At 39.6% G+C, this 20,736-nt stretch overlaps 1 protein-coding gene across 1 annotated transcript; it reads right to left on the bottom strand.

Annotated features, from left to right (window-relative positions):
• Positions 1–13,120: 13,120 nt before the first annotated feature.
• Positions 13,121–14,871, bottom strand: LOC115737225 (protein NTM1-like 9). Its single transcript, XM_048279171.1, has 4 exons — positions 14,559–14,871; positions 14,175–14,434; positions 13,615–13,725; positions 13,121–13,499 (listed from the first exon to the last, which is right to left on the bottom strand). Exons 1-4 carry the CDS (start codon positions 14,731–14,733, stop codon positions 13,338–13,340), a joined length of 708 nt encoding a protein of 235 aa, XP_048135128.1. The 5' UTR covers positions 14,734–14,871; the 3' UTR covers positions 13,121–13,337.
• Between the last annotated feature and the right edge of the window lie 5,865 nt (positions 14,872–20,736).

Raw genomic sequence — 20,736 nt, 5'->3', positions numbered from 1 at the left:
TTAAAATGAATTTTTAGGAAAATAACTAAAAAAAAAGGGTTATCGGATAGACAATACGAGAAGTGTGGGCCGCATTTGACCCGATTAAAAAAAAATCAACGAGATTAGGGTGAATTTTTTTATTTACCCTATCTCCAAGTATGCTATCGTGTTTTCCTTCATGGCTTTCTCTAGCGCTCTAATTAAAAAAAAAATAACAGGTAGAGCCTTTATACAAAGCCATGAAAGAGAATATAATAGCATACTTGGAGACAGGGAAAATAAAAAAATTTGGCATAATCTCGTTAAATTTTTTTTGGACTCATTTTCGCAATTATGTCCATATTCATTTTTAGGTTATCAGATGACCCGAGAATCGTAGGCCGAATTTGACCTAGTCCAAAAAATAATTTTTTTAAAATAATTTGAAAATTCGGAAAAGGAAAATTAAAAAATTAAAAATTGATAAAAAGCATAGAAAAGAAAAAATAAGGAAAAAATGATTGAAAATTCAAAAAATTCAATGCTGCAATAGCCACAATGAACTGGCCATGGAATATTATGGATATTTGGCCCCCGATTTTTAAAAAAATAACAATTTTACGGGGTTTTTTTTCCAAATTAATTTTTTTTTAAATATTTACTAAAATATTTTTAAAAAAAAATATTTACAAATTTGGGCCTCGCTCGGTGGTGGAAGTGCCAAGCGAGACCCAAATTTGTAAATATATATTTTTAAATAATTTAGTAAATATTTTTTAAAAAAAATTAAATTACAAAAAAACCCCAATTTTGCCATTCTGGGAAAATTTCTTCGAAAAAAATGGATAAAATTTCGAGAAATCTTGAAAATTAGTAAATGGCCACAATCAACTGGCCATTGACTATTATTGACATTTGGCCCCCGATTTTAAAGAAAATAACAATTTTGGCCTTTTGGGAAAATATCTCTCAAAAAAATGGGTAAAATTTCTAGAAATCCCGAAAAATAGTAAATGGCAAAATAAACTGGCCATAGACTATTATTGATATTGGGCCTCCGATTTTTAAAAAATAACAAATTTTCCCTTCTAGGAAAATCTCTCCAAAAAAAAAAGGGGTAAAATTTCGAGAAATCCCGAAAAATAGCAAATGGCCACAATCAACTGGGCAAATCCTTATTTTGGTAATTTGACTTTCCATGCTTTTGAAAATGATGCTTTTTCCCCTTTTGACAAATTGGCTCTGAAATTTTTTTTTTTTGCCCGTGCACTTTGATCACACATTATTAAAGCCCTTAGGGATATATGATACATTTATTTCATTTCATTTGATATATTAATTGTCATAATATTAATTTGTTAATGTGTTTGGGACAATGTTTACTGAATTGTATGTGCAAAATAATTTGTAATTTCTTTATTTAGCAGAATGTCATCTGCATTAGTTGCAATTGTATACTGGGGAGGTAGAATAATGCAAAAAGAATATGGACATGATTACGAAGGTGGACAATCTATCATGTTCGAGTTTGCAAACATATCAATATTTGATAAGTTACGTGCTACGATAGAGAGCGCGTTGAATATAACACCCAACCAGTACATTCATAAGCTGATATATAGATTCCCGATTTTAACATCGAATTGTGTCATATACGACATCACGGAGGTGCATGATGATGGTACCGTTAAGATGATCAAGCAATTTGCACTTGAGACTGGTGCTACGGGGTTTTTACAGTTTTATGCAACCATAGCTAAACACCAAGTGATAAATGATTCAGCTGAGAAAGGTTGTAATATCGATAAAGATGAAGTTGGTGTGCATAATCGTCACGTGGACCCCTATCATAATGATGATAATGATGGAGATGATAGCGATGAAGAAGATGATGAATGGATAGACAATGATGACAGTGATGAGGAAGATATCGGAGGTGACAATATGGAGGCTTACTACTACACCCATTGTAGTAATCTCATATTGCCGTTAGTACATCCGCCGCCATATTCGGAGATCGACTTTGATATGATGCAAGTCGATATAAGAGTCAAGCCGGGACGTATGTTATTTGATCCATCAAAAGAATTTGATATTGGCATGTTATTTCCATCACGGGACGCGTTACAGTTGGCTGCAAAAGAGTACTCTCCGATAAGAAATCATCACTTTCGCAGCGATGTCACAAATAAGTCATAATATGTGATAAGGTGCGGTAATTGGAATGGACCATGTGATTGGAGGCTCCGCGCGTCTAATAAAGCGGGTACCTTATTTTGGAAAATAGTTAAGTACAATGGGCCACACACATGTAGTCATCCTCAAATATCACGGGATCATCGACAACTTGATCGGAGATACATATGCAGCCGGATAAAAGCAATCAGATATTAGAATCAAGGCACTCATGGCGGAGATTCAAGACAAGCTGCATTTTGAACCTACTTATCGTAAAACCTGGGCAGCTAAACAAATGGCGATTGCCGAAGCTTTTGGAGGATGGGTTGAGTCGTACGGTATGTTGAGAAAGTTCATGAACGAAATGATGGTAAGGAATCCCGGTTCTTATTTTGTGATCGATGATCAAATGAACGTAGATCAAAGTTGCACCATTTTCAACCAGATGTTTTGGACTTTCAAGTAGACGATTGAAGGCTTCGCAAGTTGCGGCTTGTGATATTTGTTGGTTGTACTTATTTGTACAGGAAATACCAAGGAACACTCCTTATAGCGGCCTCATTTGATGGCGACAACCATATATTCTCGTTGGCATTTGCTGTAGTCGATTGGGAAGATATTGATAATTGGACTTGGTTTATGACTACATTACGGACATATGTCACTAGTAGGGACAATATTTGTGTAATATCGAGCAGATATATGGGGATTAAAAGAGCAATGGAGACAACCAGGTGGCGTTCTCCATATGGCCACCACAGATATTGCGTTCGTCATCTTGTAAGCAACTATAAAAAACAATTCAAAAATGCCAAAGGCAAAGCCCTTATTGAAGAGGCAGGTGAATTTTTAAATTTTAAAATTTGAGGAAAATACGTATTCACAATATTTGAGAAGGAAGTACTAATTATTATTGTAGTATACGGCTTACGCGAATCAATAGCGAAAGTTCGATGGCATCATGAACGAAATTAGGGGTATGGATGCACGCACGGTTGTATGGTGTGACCAGATTCCAAGAGACAAATGGACGAAGGCTTATGATGGAGGGAGAAGATATGGAGCGATGACAACAAATTTAGTTGAATTAGTCAATGGCGTGCTGAAGGGTTATCGTGATCCGCCAATAAAAGCAATGGTGGAGAAGATATTCTATCAATTGGTCCACTATTTTGATAGAAGACGAACAATGTACAAGATGCAGAAGGACCAAGAATATGTATTTACACATTTTGTTGGTCAAACACTCGGGGAAAACAATCAACGTACAAATAGGCACGAAGTTACATGTTTCGATTCTGATGGAGGGATTTTCGAAGTTAAAACTCGACATGACAGATCCAGAGGATCAGGGGGCCATAAACAGATAGTGCGCCTAGACTTGCGAACGTGCACATGTGGAACATTTCAAGAGATTAAAATTTCATGTTCCCACGTAATTGCAGCATGTCAAACATATGGAATTGATTACGAGCCGTACGTAGATGAGTGGTACACGCCGGATAAAACTCTTCGGTTCTATCGGTATATATTTTATCCGTTGGGGCATGTTGAGTACCGGGTCGAACCTGACGCACCGCCATTAGTGCCGGACCCAAGACGCATTAGGAAGAAAGGAAGGCCCCGTGCATCACGTAGACGTAATGAGATGGACTGGAGGACGCCGAGTAGTAGCAATTCCCGCATCCATTGCGCGATATGTGGAAAATCGGGGCATAACAGGAGTATTGTGCACACGGGTCGTGTGACATTCCGAATTTCGACCGTAACTCTTGATAAAAGGCTAAGTAAATTGGGATGAGTTATGTTCGGTTATAGAATGTAGTCGTGGATAGGACGACTTGCCTTATTGATGCATTTAATACTCGATTTTGTATGTACGAAATAATAATCAATGATTGGTTGAGGTGTTAATACGCGGGCCCGGCCATCGAGTTGAGAATCTCTGTGACTATCATAACATTTTATATTATAGACTTGTAAATATATGTTGCTTGAAATGATATAGTACGAAGTCTAGTTCCACTTGTATATTAATTCTTGAATTGTTGTTGATGTATCGTCGTTTGGTTATTAGTGGCTATATATGACGCATTTTAGAATTGTTCGGAAGTAGTATTGGCCTACTAACGATTTAGGGTTGACTTATTGAGATGAAATCTCACCCCGTTGTGGTACAACCTTTTCTAAACCCTAACCTCTAGCTATGCCGCCAAAGCTTTTTGGGGGTACTGATGGACATTAATACGATGGTCACCGAGTACCCGGTAGGCGAGGATAAGGTCTACATCGGGAAGGGAAGCATAGTTTGGGTCGATGAAAGGGACGATTACTAGATCCCACATACCTTGGAAGCTTGGTTCTATAAAGAGGGAAAAGTAGAACATGGACCGCTTAGGACTTTTGAGATACCTAATGGTATTATTCCGGGCTAGTTTAATACCGGACCCGCGGACGGTAAAGTGTTCAACCCCGAGCTCAAGCCTGAAGGCAAGCGATCGGAGTCCTCTAAACCCCCGGCAGATGATCAGATTGTCGAGCCCTCTAATGCGGACGTCGCGCCCGGAGAATCTTCCGAGTCCGAGCCCGAGATGGAGGACGAGTTGGAGGCCCTACTGAACGCCGAGTCCGACCCCGAGGAGGCTAAAGAATGAGATGCTTTTGTGGACTACGATCCGGTAGCCGATGAGGACTTATCCGAGGATAGTGGGCCTAACCTCTAGGTGTAGCTAAATTATCTACCTTTTCATGCCCTTGTTGGATTAGAGGTATTTTGGACCCATCTGTGGGATTCCTTTTGGTAGTCATTTGTTGTAAGCTTCGAACCTCAGACATTTGTATCCATTTTCGTTGAACTCGTTGTGTAATTTGGTTTTCATTTATGTGATGTTTGTTTTTATGATATTCTGGATCATCTTGCTTCGTTGTATTCGGGTTTTGTTTAGGCGTCTGCATGTGCATTTCATTTCGCAATTACGTAATGGATCATACATCGGTAAACTTCTGTGAATTATGTAAATTACCTATACTAAATTTTTTTAAATTATGTAAATTACTTATACTGAATAATGTGTACCCTTTTATATATTAATTTATTGTGATGTTATAATATCACAGTTGCACGATATTTATTCATTCCTTCCGTTCCATATGTACATTAGATATGTCAATTTAATGATGGAGATAATATCACAATTGTAGATATGGCATAAAGGACTCATATTCAGCCGGGACCTCGGGATGATTCACTACTTACACGACGGACCCGACATAGATCGTAGACTGTATGGAACGCTCGGGTAATTGAGAAATTTAGTAGTTCATCTGCCATTCGTAACACCAATATCAAAATTGCTACTAACAATTCATATCACATTTCACAAGCGGATCAAAATGCACTCCTTCGATGTCGGCGATCCATGTTGCACGTGGATGAACTTAATCCACGCATACTCTCGTATCTTCAAGTTTTAGGATTTTATGGAGTTTATATGATGGGCTATTTTCAGTTAGATTGGCATTTGATTACTGCGTTGGTCGAGCGGTGGAGACCCGAGACCCACACCTTCCATATGCCGGAAGGTGAATGTACGATTACGCTTGAGGATATAGCGGTGCTCACGGGGTTTCCCATAGATGGACTTGCGATTCATGGCCGTACCGATTTCAACCGGGACACTATCTGTGATGATCTACTTGGTGCTCGCCCACCTAATTTGCGTGGGACGCAAATAAACTTAGGCTGGTTGAGAGAACACTTTGATGATCCGCCTCCAAATGTCGATAACGTCACTATAGTACAATATGCTAGGGCGTTCATTCTTCGTTTAATTGGAGGATGTATTTTTTCGGATAAATCGGGGGTACGGGTTAGTTTGCTGTTTCTTCCATCGCTGGCGGGCCTCAACAACCCTACGCAGTGCGGTTGGAGTTCAGTAGCGCTTGCATGGTTATATCGGGAGCTATGTAGTGTAATCGATCCATCAAAACATCAAATTGGAGGTGCCCTACATGTATTGCAGATTTGGGCATGCGAGCGCTTTAGATGTGTCTCCCCATCTTTGGCGGATCGTGATCCTTTACAAGATGCACCTCTCGGTAGTCGGTAAGTGATATATTAATTTTTTCGTAACACCAATATCAAAATTGCTACTAACAGTTCATATCACATTTCACAGGCGGATCAAAATGCACTCCTTAGATGTCGGCGATCCATGTTGCACGTGGATGAACTTAATCCACGCATACTCCCGTATCTTCAAGCTTCGGGATTTTATGGAGTTTATATGATGGCCTATTTTCAGTTAGATTGGCATTTGATTACTGCGTTGGTCGAGCGGTGGAGACCCGAGACCCACACCTTCCATATGCCGGAAGGTGAATTTACGATTACGCTTGAGGATATAGCGGTGCTCACGGGGTTTCCCATAGATGGACGTGCGATTCCTGGGCGTGCCGATTTCAACTGGGACACTCTCTGTGATGATCTACTTGGTGCTCGCCCACTTAATTTACGTGGGACGCAAATAAACTTAGGCTGGCTGAGAGAACACTTTGATGATCCGCCTCCGGATGTCGATGACGTCACTATAGTACAACATGCTAGGGCGTTCATTCTCCGTCTAATTGGAGGATGTATTTTTTCGGATAAATCAGGGGCACGGGTTAGTTCGCTGTTTCTTCCACCGCTGGCGGGTCTCAACAACCCTACGTAGTACGGTTGGAGTTCAGCAGCGCTTGCATGGTTATATCGGGAGCTATGTAGTGTAACCGATCCATCAAAACATCAAATTGGAGGTGCCCTACATGTATTGCAGATTTGGGCATGCGAGCGCTTTAGATATGTCTCCCCATCCTTGGCGGATCGTAATCCTTTACAAGATGCACCTCTCGGTAGTCGGTAAGTGATCTATTAATTTTTTAGTTCGTGAGTCATTAATTCTTTCCAGTACGTATAATATATGAAAATCTTATTTTTTTTTGTTTATGCGGTTGGAGTCAAGGCCTACTGACAACGGAGGTCCCCACACATACGTTGCCACATTTGCGCTATCAACTTGATAGAATGGGATCAGAAGACGTAAGTAATGATAGCAACCAACAAGTTTAATATAATTTTAGCTTATAAATTAATTATTGATTTAATTTAATATGTTTTATTACGATACCAGATTATTTGGGAGCCCTAACCCAATGACATTTTAGAGGCTCTACTATATTACCGACCTAGGGGACAAGATAGTTGGAGGACTCGTGTCCCACTCATCTATTACTGGATAGTTGAGTGGTATTATTCAGACCGAGTACTTCGTCGGCTCGGTATGCAGCAGCTAATACCTACTCGTCCGCGTGATCATACGAGATTACATGATATTGAAGTAAGTCGAGTTGGGAAGGATTGGGTAGATAAATACAGACGGTGGATTGATATGTGGGACTGTCGTATTGATTACATAGTCAATGGTGATCCTGCAATGGAGGCACTTCGCTATCATTTAGGATATATGGAGTGGTACCGTAGACATACTCGGAGATGGATTTCTATTCCGGGGCCGCGAGTGGGTGTAACGGTTCGTGCAAATACTTTCAATTTAATTCGTTAATTATTTTTTACTAACATAATCTATTATCATTTCATAACTTTTGTTAATTTTGATATCATTACCAGGGTGATGGCGTTGAACAAATTTTACATATCATACATAACGTCAATCCATCTCGTCGATCCTGGGCGATCGTGGGGAATATAGCTAGGGCAATGCTATATGCTCAGAATGAGGAAAGACGGCTAACAATGATGCCACCGCTCCAACCAGCAACTACAAGAAGACCCGTTGGGCAGTAGGATGATGACTCTCATGAGACTGTTCAGCCAATCCAGAGGACTACTCGAGCTCATCTAGATGGTGATGTCATCCCATATCCCTTGGAGTATCATACGACAGATTTCATTTCGGGGTTTAGCCACTCAAATTTCACTTCAAGGTTCACTCTAGGATTTGGCGAGTCCGATTTCACTCCGGGGTTTGCATAGTTTGCAGGCCCATCTCACGAGGGATATGCTTTTCAATATCCCGACAATACACCGCCGTAGACTCCGGCTACTTCTGCTAAGCCTTATGGATCCGATTTCTCTCCTTTTTCTCAATATCCTCATACAGTAGGATATGTAGCATATGGACGGGGCATATTTGCAGAAGATATGCCTTCGTCATCCACACGTACTACTCATCCGGATTCTCGTCATCGACGTCCGTACAATACTAGACTTCCCGAACAACGAAGACGACCCGATTGCGGAACAGGAGGTCATAGAGGAGGACATCATTAGTATATGTAATTACAGTTGACAAATTGTTATATATTATGAAAATCTCATTTTTTCATATGTGTTACCAATTTTATTTTATAAATATTTTAAATTAATTACATAATTACAACATTATGTATTAATTATAAATCTTAATAAATTTTAACATTAATTACAACATTTTTTTTATATATCTTACCAATTTTTTTTAATTTCGTATTTTTTTAATTATTGATACTTATAATATTTATTGAGATTTTCATAATATCTAAAAATCCAAAATTACAAAACTGCCATTAATAAATCCCGAAAATACTAAAAAATAGAAAAACCCATCTACACGATCCCAAATTGCAATAATCTATTGTTCATCACTACCAACAACAGTGAATATTGATTAGGATGCCGTTTCCCCGTAGCCGATCGAATTTGAGCCCGATCCGATATCGTCGACCCGATCCGCTAGTTCTTGACACATCACCATTTTGCCTTCCAGTTGGATTATTGTCATTCCAATAGATGAATATATTATGAAAATCTCATTTTTTTTCATATATCTTACCAATTTTATTTGATGAATATTTTAAATTAATTACATAATTGCAATCTTATTTATTAATTATAGATCTTAATAAATTTTTACATTAATTATTGCTAATTATGTTATAAAGATAAGCTTCATAAGAAAAAAATTATAAATACAATAAATATTATAAGTATCAATAATTACAAAAATACAAAATTAAAAAAAAAAACCCGGAGCCTTGCTCGGCAATTATATTGCCGAGCGAGACCCAAATCGGTAATTATCTTTTTTTTTAAAATAATTTTGTAATTATTTATTTTAAAAAAATTAATTTGGAAAAAAACCCTAGATCTTTTACCTTTGATAACCCCAACTTACCTCAATCGTCGCTACTAGTTCCGATACCTGTGGCGGTGGTATCTCTATTATCATTGAAGAAATCGGCTTAATTGTTGCGATCCATCTCTTGTTGTCGATGTTTAGCCTTTATTTAATCATCGACACAAGCTCAAGCCTCCACCAAATCCGGATGTAATCTTGAATGTCGATCATCCAAAATGTTAACTCCAACGTTAAAAACTTGTTCAACCGTAATCGTTGAACAAGGAGTTGCTAAAACCTATCTTACAATGAGAGCCAAAATTGGGAATTCGGTTAAATGCCTCTTCCACCATTCTAGAATGTTGAAATTTGTGCCGCATTTGGAAACATCAAACTTAAAAGAAATGGTTAAATAGGTTTTTATTTCATAAATATTACCTACTACTCTGCTCCCTTTTGTCTTTTTTGCCTACTCATCAGCTTTTTGTGCCGTCTACTAATTCTACTTAGGTTCTCCCTTTGTACGTCACTATATTGGAAAGATCCACTATCACCTCCTAGATTATATATTCTACAAAATTCATTATACAATTCTACTATTGTTTGTTTAACCATTGCTTGTGTAGCTCTAACATCTACCACTTCATTCAAATGAAAGCATTCATAATACGTAGTCAAATAATCACCTAAACCATCTAATTTAGTATGTGGATCGAAAATAAAAGCAACCATATAAATAAGAGGAATTTCGATATAATAATGCAGGCATTTTGTTCGTATTGCTATAATAGTTGGAGCTAAATGATCATCTTTTTCATATTCTTCAAAAACACTAGCAATATTCATACACTCTATTAAAAATAAATGCGTAGTAGGATAATAAACACCGGATAAAGTATAAGTTGCATCGTTAAAATTTTTTAAAGAAAATTAAAATTTTGTGGCAAATATCCCACTCTTGTGAGAATAAATTAATTTCAAAAACATTATTTGAAATAAACGTACATAATAAATTTTTATATGTAAAAGATTGATGAAGCAACCCGTACGCAGAATTCCAACGAGTCGAAACATCTTTTGGAAACTTTTTTGGCTTTCTTTTATGTGCTTTACAAAATATACCCCATTCTTTCATAATTTGGGGATGTTTCCATAAATATTGAATTGCTCTCTTTATTGGACTTAGAAAAACATCAAGAATTCGTAAACCATCTTGTACACATAAATTTAAAACATGGCAAACACATCTAACATGAAAAAATTGTCCATCAAAAGTAGATTTACAAATCCTTTCTAAATCCAGAATGGAAGCAGTATTTGACGCGGCATTATCAAAATCAACTCAAATTTTTTTATTAATCTAATCATATTCTTTTAAAACTTGCACAATTACTCTATAAATATTATTGGCCGTATGACTATCATCAAAAACTCAAAATGCAATAACTCTTTTTTGAATGTTCTAATCGTCACATATCTAATGACATGTAATACCCATATAAAAATGAGTTTGTCAAGAATCACTTCAAATGTCACTACTTATATGTACACGTCCATGAAAATTCATAAAAAAAAACTTCAACTCTTGTTTTTCTTTTTTATAAAGCCCAATAAGTTGGCGTTTAAGCATATTCCTCGTAACAAGTCGTGCTTGTAGAGTACATGTAGTGTTTATAAAATGATTAAAATCAAAATTTTCACCAAAATTAAATGATAAACATTCAGTGGTAGCAAATCTAGCTAATTCTTTTTTATAAACTTTTTCATTGTAACGAAATAAAGGAGAAGTGTTAGAATTGGTGTACCCAAAAATTTGTTGTCGGCTGGTGTCGATACCCACTTTCTTTGGATATTTCGACCTCGAATGCTGTTGAAATGCTCCATACCCGCCTCCAATTGTAAATTTGTATGTTGCCCTATAATATTTATATTTTACTTGATACTTGTTTTCGCCTAAATATTCCTTGATGAAGTGTTCCCATATACTATATGCACCCTTCCGTTTTGGTTCCTTTATTATTGATATTTCTTCGACTTCAGTAGGAGGATGAATACTTTTTTGCATTGGGACGTGCTCGACGTTGGGAATAATGTTGATATTATCATCATCGTCTACCCAATATGCAAACTCACGAGGATCAAATTCACGAGAATAATTGAAATCCTCATCAGCATCGCACTCTTTCCCTTGTCACCAGATCTGCTTTCATTTGCCATTTTTTCGAGAGAATTGAGTAGAAAGCGGATTCAGAAAATTGAGAGAATTGAACTGAAATTGAAAGAATTGGATGGATTGAGAGAATTGAGAGAATTTGTGACAAAAAATGAAAGGGGGAGAGGGGTATTTATAAAGATTCGGGATAGTTTTAATAAATTAGGGGGAAAAAAGGGTGGGCGGGACGGTGGACCGTTGCATTGCAATGGTCGGATGGGCCACGGGGGAAAGAGCCCACGGCTCTTTCCCCAATTTTTTCTAAGGCTTAAAAGCCATTGGACCTAAGCCCAATGGCTAATTGCCCGGTTTGGAACCGGCAGTTTCGGGTCGGTTCCAAACTTTGGTGAACCTTAACCAGCCCGTGAGGGCCTGGCCGGTTCCGATTCGGAACGGGCTGGCCCGGTCGGCGAGTTGGTTCCGGTTGGTTAACAGGGCCGATTCCTAGCCAAAACTAACCCGTGGCCATCTCTAACTGCAAGCCCTCTCAAAGGTTAATATAATATACATTGATGCATGACCGGTGATGAGTAGATAAAATCAAGATAAATATACAAATTGTAACGAAAATTTAGGAATAAGTGCATCAGAAGTCCTAAAACTTATTGCAAAAATGTTGTAGAGTTTTAAAACTTTCAAAAAGTGCAATCAAGTCTTAAAACATGTCAAATTGATGCAATTAAGCATCAAAACTTTCAAAAGGTGTACCAGAAATTTTAAAATTTGTTGCGAAAATGCTAACATCACATTTTCTAAATTAATTTCTCTCTCCTAGCATTTTTTATTATTTTATTGTCCAAATTTTATTTAAATTAAATGAAAAGACTAAGAAAAGGCTAAAATTTCATTATAAAAAGCTAAAACTAGGAAACAAAAAGAGGCAAAACAGGGTCTCGTCGATGAGGAGTGGCCGCCGTAGCCCATTGCCGGAGGGGTCGGCAACTCTCGCGCTAGGCTTGCCTAGATCCGGGCAATGATGGTCCTTGCTCGGTCCTAGCGAGGGTAGCCGGTCCCAGGCAAGGGCATATTTAGCTTTGGGTTTCCTCAACCTAGATCCGGGTAAACCTCGCCCGGCCTAGCGAGGGTCGTTAGTGAGGCCTTGCCAAGGGCAGGTGATGGTCGTCGGCCCTAGGGGAGGGCTGGCGTTGAGCGAGCCTCGCCGACTCGAGCCTAGGGCCGGCCACCATCGTCCGGGGCTAGCCACCTCCGTTAGCCCCTCTAGTTATGAGAGGTGGTGGCACCTCACCGGCAAGGCCCTATCTTCCCCCTTTTTTTTTTTTTTTTCCAGTTTTAGCTTTTTAAAATTAAATTTTAATCTTTTTTATTTTTTAATTTAATTCAAATAGGACTTGGATAAATATTATTAATAATAAATGCCACTTAGGATAGATAAATTAATTTAAAAATGTCACGTCATCTTTTTTTATTAGATAAATTAACAGTGTTAGCGGAAGGACTCGATTGCACCAATTTAACAAGTTTTAGGACTTGATTACATTTTTTGAAAGTTTTAGGACTCAATCAAACTTTCGCGACAAGTTTTAGGCATTCTAGTTCACAGATCTCGAAAATGTAATACTAGTCTATATAAGCATTCAAGATCGATATAGTTGGTACACAGCATTACCACTGATATAACAAGCTAGGATGAGATTAACATCTCTAAAGGACCACCAAACACTGGCAATTCATCATCATCACTCACAGCTAACCTATTGAGCATAATCTACGCACACTGTAGTTTGGCATACTAATCCTTGCTTTAGTTGGAGTTCAAGAGATCCTGAAGATCGGTACCGTCAGCTTGGAGAATATGGCATATTACAACTTCAGTCGCTAGGTCCATCAACATGCCAGTTATCATCATCAGACGAACGCTGCTCGTTGCACGTTCGAGGCTGCTGATCAGGACTGAGCACATTCCAGTCAGGTAAACGAGCATTCAACATCTCGGTCGGACAGTCGGATCCGATAGTAACTCCTGGAGTTGCCTGAGCCAAAAACACAGAAGAAAGAAAGAACAAACAGTACTCGAGCTTTAGTATAGATAGGCGTATCTCTAGATCATATGTGGCTTTGTATCCACCTAAAGCAACGTTTGATCACCTGTGCGCTATTCAGATTACTCGGGCCCATTAAATCGGTTGAAGCACTCGCTGTTACTGACTTCGCTTTCTTACTTTTCCTGTTTATTATCCGACAGAGAACCAACGCCGTCTACAAAGACAAGATGATGCCGGCGATGAGTATCGGAGTCACATCATCCGAAGCCCCATTGTTGCCCGAAAGTAATTTTATGAACCAGATGTAGCACGCATCACTCATCAAAGTTGAAGTCATGGGAGTTTAAAGAACAAATTGTCCCATCTGTTGCTTCAGAATCACTCCATTTTTGGCAGTTGTAAACGTCAGTAATCACTGGAACTAAACCTTAAAATGATAATTGGCAAGTTTGGTTTGTTGATATTCCCCATGAAGTTGTACGAAATACAGTAGGAAAAAGTTGCGACTTGCGAAAACATGAACTCACGAACCCAGAAACCCAGAAACCCTCAAGAAGCTGAATTAGGAAAACATGTAGAGAACTGAAATCAATTTTTACCTGCACTTGTAACCATGTTAGAGATGCTCAATTAAGGGAAGCAAAAGAAGGGGAAGTCGAGTACCGGGTCGGAAATTTCACTATCCGAAACATCGGAATTTAGGTGGTATTCGTGCATGGCCACATCAGTCCTGTGGCCATTTGGCTGTTGACCTTCATGGTAAACCAAATATCTCTTGGTTCCCATTGGCTCACCAGTGCCCGGCGCCCGTATAACGCGCGTGCTACTCGTCTCTTTCCAAAATCCCCGCTCGGTCTTCCTCCGGCGACCGCGGGGACAAAAGAAGAAACACTCGCGTCCATCGGACGATTCACTTGATAATACTGCAACCGGAAGATTGGTTTAACTGTTATTTTACTGAAGTCTTCCAGGCAAGGACCGATTACCATCAAACCATAATAAGAAACTAGGGCAAATAGAGAACTCTAAGAACTAAATGTAAGTTACCGTCGTATAGGATAAATAAATCCGGAGGCTCCCAGTAGTAGATGTATAGCTCTGGAATCGCGCTGTGAGCTTCCATTTCTCCTTTGAGCTTCTTCTTCAAGAAATGACCGATGAGCTGCTCGTCCGTCGGTTTGAATCCGTATCCCACCTGCGGCTCCTCCGTCGATCCCGCCATGCTATATGCTTGCTGTCGTGTCACATTCGAAATCTGCAATGGGGAAAAAGAGGAGAGGAGTATGGAATGGTACTAGTGAAATAAGCAGAGGAAGAGAATACAGAGGAGACGGACTTCACTCTTGGCTTGGTTTTTGCTTTGCTTGAGAGTGTAGACTCTAAAACAGCTCTAAGTGCGTCAATTTATAAACACACAAAAGGAAAAATTCCCTTTAGCTTGGTAGAGAAGGAACTACTGTTCAAGCGGATCCCACCTCGAGCTCGAGACGACGACGACGTTTTCCGATTAGAGCAGCTTCTTCGAAGCCGGTAACGCGGATTAAACTCGATCGATAGGACCCATCTGGACCTTGTAGTCAATGGAAAAATGTGGAAGCTTATAGAAGATTCTAAATCCCAAGTGACATGGATTGTTTGAGCAATTGCGTCGAAAGTGAAAGAGATGAGAAGATTATGGTTAGTACAATTTCAAAGAACCATCGTTTCTCTATATATGCATCTTTATCTTTTTTTTTTTTTGTCGAAATATGCATCTTTATCTTTACAGAGTGAGAACTTTGGGGGGAAAAGTTCAAAAGGGCAGACTCATATACACTTTAGCAAAAGTTAAGATGCCCGTTCTTGACTTAAAAGTCTAGCTTCTTGTCAGAATTTAGAACCTTGATGAGTGTAAAAACGTTTTATGTAGTCGCCATTGGATGTGACATAAGTGCAAATGTTTAGTTACGGATCTAAATTTTTCCTTGTCTTTCCGATGATTATAAGAATTGAGTTTCCTTCATTATTGGCGTTACTCGAAGGAGCGTATTACGAAATTTATGACTAACATGCCAACGGTCAAGATTTGTCAAGATGCCGACAGAGACGATGCATAGTAGACGATGCTTATCCTAAATGATAAAATATCGTGCTTGTGTTAAAGTAATACATTTTGCCATTCCAACTACTTGTTTGTGTTGACATTGTGTTTTATAACGTTGCCAATGCTTTTATGTAACTTATATTTTGTTATAGTAATAGGGTAATGTTTTTCAAATATTCTAAGTAACTAATATTGGGAAGAATCAGCAAAAAAGTCATAAATCTATTGTAATTATGCCAATTTAGTCTTAATTTTTTTTTTGTCAATTGAGTCATAAACGTTTTGCAATTGTGCCAACTCAGTCTATTTGGCCGGCCAGCGTTGATGTGGCAAATTTTCAATAATATTTTAATATTTTTTTTTATCTTTTTTTAGGGTTTGGGTCGGTAGTCCTACCGGAGACCTCCTTCGACCCCTGGGCGAGGGTTCCTAGGCGCTCGCCCGGGGACTAGTGGCTGGTAGCCTTTTGTAGACCTAAACAGAAAAAAAAAAAAAAAAGAAAAATTATTAAAAATTATAAAATTAAGAATTTACCTTAGGACCAACTAGCCAAATGGATTGAATTAGCACAATTGTAAAGGTTTAGGAGTTAACCGGCAAAAAAATTTAAAACTGAATTGACACAATTGCGATAAATTTAGGACTTTTTTGATGATTTTTTCTTAATATTTGGCATGCGCTTAGCCCAAAAACAAAGTATATTTTTTCAATAATTTTGAGTTATATTATTTGGATAATGATACATACACTAACAAGGGCTAAGCTATTTTTTTTTTTTGTATCAATCCCTTTTTTTTGTATCAATACCTTTGAGTGCTGAATTCTCTTAACTTTGTCGTTTGTAGTCCCACCATGAAATTTAACTTTGTTTCTCTTCTCTTTTCGCCTTGTGGGTCCCACTCAAATTTGCTCGCCCATCTGGTCAAGAAAATGTCAAAACGTACCACAAATCATGTATTAAGATTTGTAGAATTCTATGATTTTGTAGTCCGATTATTCTACGGTTCCCTGGTGATCTTAATTAGAAAAAAAAATTAACAGTTTGGACAACCTTATCATTTGTGTCATTAAAAGAACCTAAACCAACATGTTCGGGTTATCCACCCGTGTTTGAATCGTGGTTCTTGTTAACACCTAAGGTTATCCCTCGGGTGAGGGCCATGTGACGAGCAAGAGCTTTGATCACCTACGGGTAAGAGCATTGAAGAAAGACTCAGAAGAACCTCGGAAATGCCACGTGTCGGAGAAAATTTTGGCGGCATCTTCCTTGAAAGACGAAAGAAGAAGCGCGTGAAAAGAGCCACGATCGGAGCGGTTAATGAAAGATTCACGGTAATCCCCACGAGATGAAAAGAAAGAGCGCGGAAACGAAGGAACCGCCAAGGGGCCACCCACATGGCTTATCGAAAAAGATTAGAATGTGGAGCCAAAGAAAATAACCGCTCGACGGTTACTAGACTTGGTCTATAAATACCTTGCGGCCACAACAGGCAAAGGATAACAAAACACACACACATAAACACTCGTCTCTATAATTAACTCTTCGCCTTTAGCTTAGTTATAGCTTTCAGATTCCCATCGTCGATTCAATTCCGGCGAGGGTCATATACAGAGTTAGGTGTTGTCGATTGAATTCCGGCATCTGCTCATTAGGTTCAATACCGTCGATTCAATTCCGGTGTTGTTTCCATCGCCCATCCCGTCCAATACCGTTGATTAAATTCCAGTATTGTGTCCTACATCCACCGTCCAGTGTCGTCGATTAGATTCCGGCATTGTATCCTACAATTTTGGTTTGGCCTCGTTGATTAAATTCTGGAGCCAAATCCCGGATCCCAGTGTGTCGAAGTTCGTTTCATTGTCGAATGAGTGGGTTGTCGAATTGTCAAGAGTACGTAACACGCATCTTGCGTCAACATAAGTATTTTTCGCATTTGACACTCTCTGTCCAAAACCGACCTAGAACTCCTTATTGGAAAACGAACGGATTAAGTTCAATAAAAGATTCCCGCGTGGATAATCCTTTTGGGCTTCAACCTCATTTGCGCCAAAGCTCGAGAACTCGTTTGGGCTTAGTTGAGGGATTTTTTAATGCGCAACAATCTTTTTTGGCACGCCCGGTGGGACACGGGTATTAGTTTGAGAGAGTGTTATGCCACAAACGAGAGGACGAAACAACGCAGACGGCATTGGAGACGAGCCCATGAAAGGAGTATCTCGTGAGGAATCATCAACTGCAGCTCATGGACCGGGGAACTAGGTCCGGGGTAACAATGATGAGGCACCTCGACAGCATGTTGAAGAGCCCGGAAGGAACATGGAGATGACGTCCGTCATGTTATCATCGATAAGATGGGTTATTGAAGAAGTCCAAAACGAGTTTGCGGACCACGTGGTTCAACGAATGATTGACGTTGTTAGACTATTGATCATTAACACTTACCATGAGTGTGCCTCGGGTCAATACGGGACTTCGGTGCAACCTCAAGGTGGGAACTCGGTCATACCCGCTAGAAATCCTATTGCTCCAACCACTACACCAACAAACATGGGTCATGTTGGGCAAAACTTGCTGCCAGTGGCACCGGCAAGGATTTTGTAGCGATGAGAAGTCCTTCCTGCTGTGTCAAGTGATGGTTCTAACCTTCAAGTAAATGTAGATCCGATTGAGGCGTTAGGATATGTTAACCGACGGGTCGTACCTACTATTCAACCAATTGTTGCTCACGTCTCAATGAATGAGCCGCTTGCACCCATGATCAAAGAAGGAGCGATATCGTTCCTCCTAAGGGGTAGGGCCAAGCCAAGGGGCGGGACCGGTTGCCCCAAGTTAAGGGACTTTATCAACCCTTACGGCCAGGGTATCATGCTCGGCGGCAATATGCGCAGCCGGGATTGCGAGCACGGATTCCTCGGCCCGTGTTTCAAGCTATTCAGCCAGCTCTACAACCAGGGCATCAAGCTCTGCAACAACCGGAGTATCACGTACTTTATCAACCAATGTATCCAAACCAGCTAGTCGTAGACCCGGTTGTTGGGTATAATGATCTAGTGGTAGGGTACGTAATTAATGTTTATCGAAAACCATATCCGGATTGGATGGATACTGCCCCGTATCAAAGAGGATTCAAGATACCAGAGTTTACACTCTTCATTGGTGAAGATGAACAGTTTACATACGAGCATGTTAATCGCTTCTTAACTTTATGTGGAGATGCTACTCATGCTGATCATTGGAAGTTAAGATTGTTCCTACTTTCTTTGTCGAAGACAACATTTACGTGGTATACTGCCTTACCACCAAATTCGGTATTGACTTGGGAACAAATGGAACGTTTATTTCATAGCCAGTTCTAGCGGGCTGTGCTAAATTTGTCGATTGCTGATTTGTCGATAATGAGGCAAATGGCAAATGAAACTGTCGATCAATTTATTGCAAGATTCAAGAAAGCTAGGAATAAATGTCTAGTCCCTTTACACGAAAAGACATTTGCAGAATTCACCTTTAATGGGCTAAAGTTCGAGATACAAGACAGGATGGTAGGATATCCATGTGCAGATTTGTTCGAGCTATCTATCATAGCCGTCAAACACGAAACTCTGCTCAAGGAAAGAGATAAAAGACATACTCGCAGGGGAGATATAAGTTTTGTCGAATCAGCGGATCTCGTCGAAGAGCCGATAGATTCTGTCAAGTAGGCTGTCGCTCAACTAATCATAGATAAGCCATACACTTGTTAAGCACTCAAGTCGGCAAAGATGAAGGAGAAATCAACTGTCATGGCTAAGGCCAAGGAAGTGGTATACTATACATTTGATGCAAATCGAACAAAAGAAATTTTCGACATGCTATTAGCTGATGGACAAATTAGGTTGACGGAAGGTCAAAAGATACCGACATAGGAAGAGATGGGTGGAAAAAGGTATTGTAAATGGCATCACTCATGGAGCCATAACACTTCAGATTGCTTGGTTCTCAAGAAAAATATCCAAGAAGCTATTCGACAAGGAAAGATCAAGTTCGCCGATGACAAAGGCAAATCTCCTATGGATGTAGACATAGACCATTTCCCGGTGATCACCGGAATGGTATCTTTGCGACAACCAGGTAAGGGACACAAGTTGTCGAATCTTTGTACTCATTGCAAGCATGAGCTACAAAGAACAGGTTGATACATGGACGATGACCGGTGGGTCGGCTAGATCAATCGGGAGTTTAGACGGTCAGCTCAAAACAAGGAAGTAATGCCTAAAGAGGTTCTTAGTCGATAGAAGATTCGTAAGTCATTCGCACAACGGTGCAGAGAGGGGGATCCCGTGATTGACACATTGGGAGAACCAAGCGGAAAGTTTGACTATTACGTGAGCTATAACCCTCTATCGGCCTACCCTCAAGGGAAGAACGGGTGGGAGAAGCAATTGGACAACAACACCCAATCAAATTATTATGCTTCAGCCAAGCCCCGATACTAGAAGACTCTTAAAATCCCCAGCAATCCCTTAGAAGGATCTTGGTATGAGATTACTGAGCTTCAAAGAGAAAAAAAGGTTATGACCTGCACTAGAAAAAGGAGGCTACAAAGGAAAAGAAGAGCTTACACACTGTAGCGACGGGTTACATTACTTAACCCCGAGCCGGTGACCACGGCTCCAAATCGTCCTAGACCTTGAAGAGCGAGAAATTTGGTCCGGAAATACAAACCGGAGGAGGCACCACCAGCTAAGGAAGGTTGCAAACAACTTGAATTCCAAGGCTCCCCCAAACCAAAGTCCCAATTCAAAGGTCGCACAAGCGGGTCGGTGTCGCCCCTAAGCTCTTGTATGGTCCAAGTTAAGATACCTAATGAGTTTCGATCGTAGTCGCCTTTGATTGATCCCGATGATGAAGCAACGGTGCAAGAAAGGGAAAGTGCTCGGTTACGCTTCGATGACGAGGAAATCATAGAGTTCAAAAAACCACTGGAGAAGATCTCGAATCACTTAAGGTCGCTCAATATAAATGCCAAGATCAATGGGCGGCCAGTGATGAAAGTATTGGTAGACGGAGGTTCGACATTAAATCTCATTCCATACCGCTTCTTCAAGAAAATAGGAAGGAACGATGATGAGATTATCCCATCGAACATCCAGTTATGCGATTTC

The sequence above is a fragment of the Rhodamnia argentea genome, chromosome 5 (genome assembly GCF_020921035.1).
Source record: "Rhodamnia argentea isolate NSW1041297 chromosome 5, ASM2092103v1, whole genome shotgun sequence".
Taxonomy (NCBI): domain Eukaryota; kingdom Viridiplantae; phylum Streptophyta; class Magnoliopsida; order Myrtales; family Myrtaceae; genus Rhodamnia; species Rhodamnia argentea.
This window is presented reverse-complemented; position numbering and strand designations above follow the sequence as displayed.

Bases quoted from the DNA above. Each gene is read 5' to 3' on its own strand.
- LOC115737225 (XM_048279171.1), bottom strand. From the start codon at position 14,733: ATGGCGGGATCGACGGAGGAGCCGCAGGTGGGATACGGATTCAAACCG. The intron at 14,435-14,558 runs GTAACTTACATT...TTCCGGTTGCAG, and splicing joins TTTATTTATCCTATACGACG to TATTATCAAGTGAATCGTCC. The intron at 13,500-13,614 runs GTGATCAAACGT...TTTTTGGCTCAG, and splicing joins GTAATCTGAATAGCGCACAG to GCAACTCCAGGAGTTACTAT.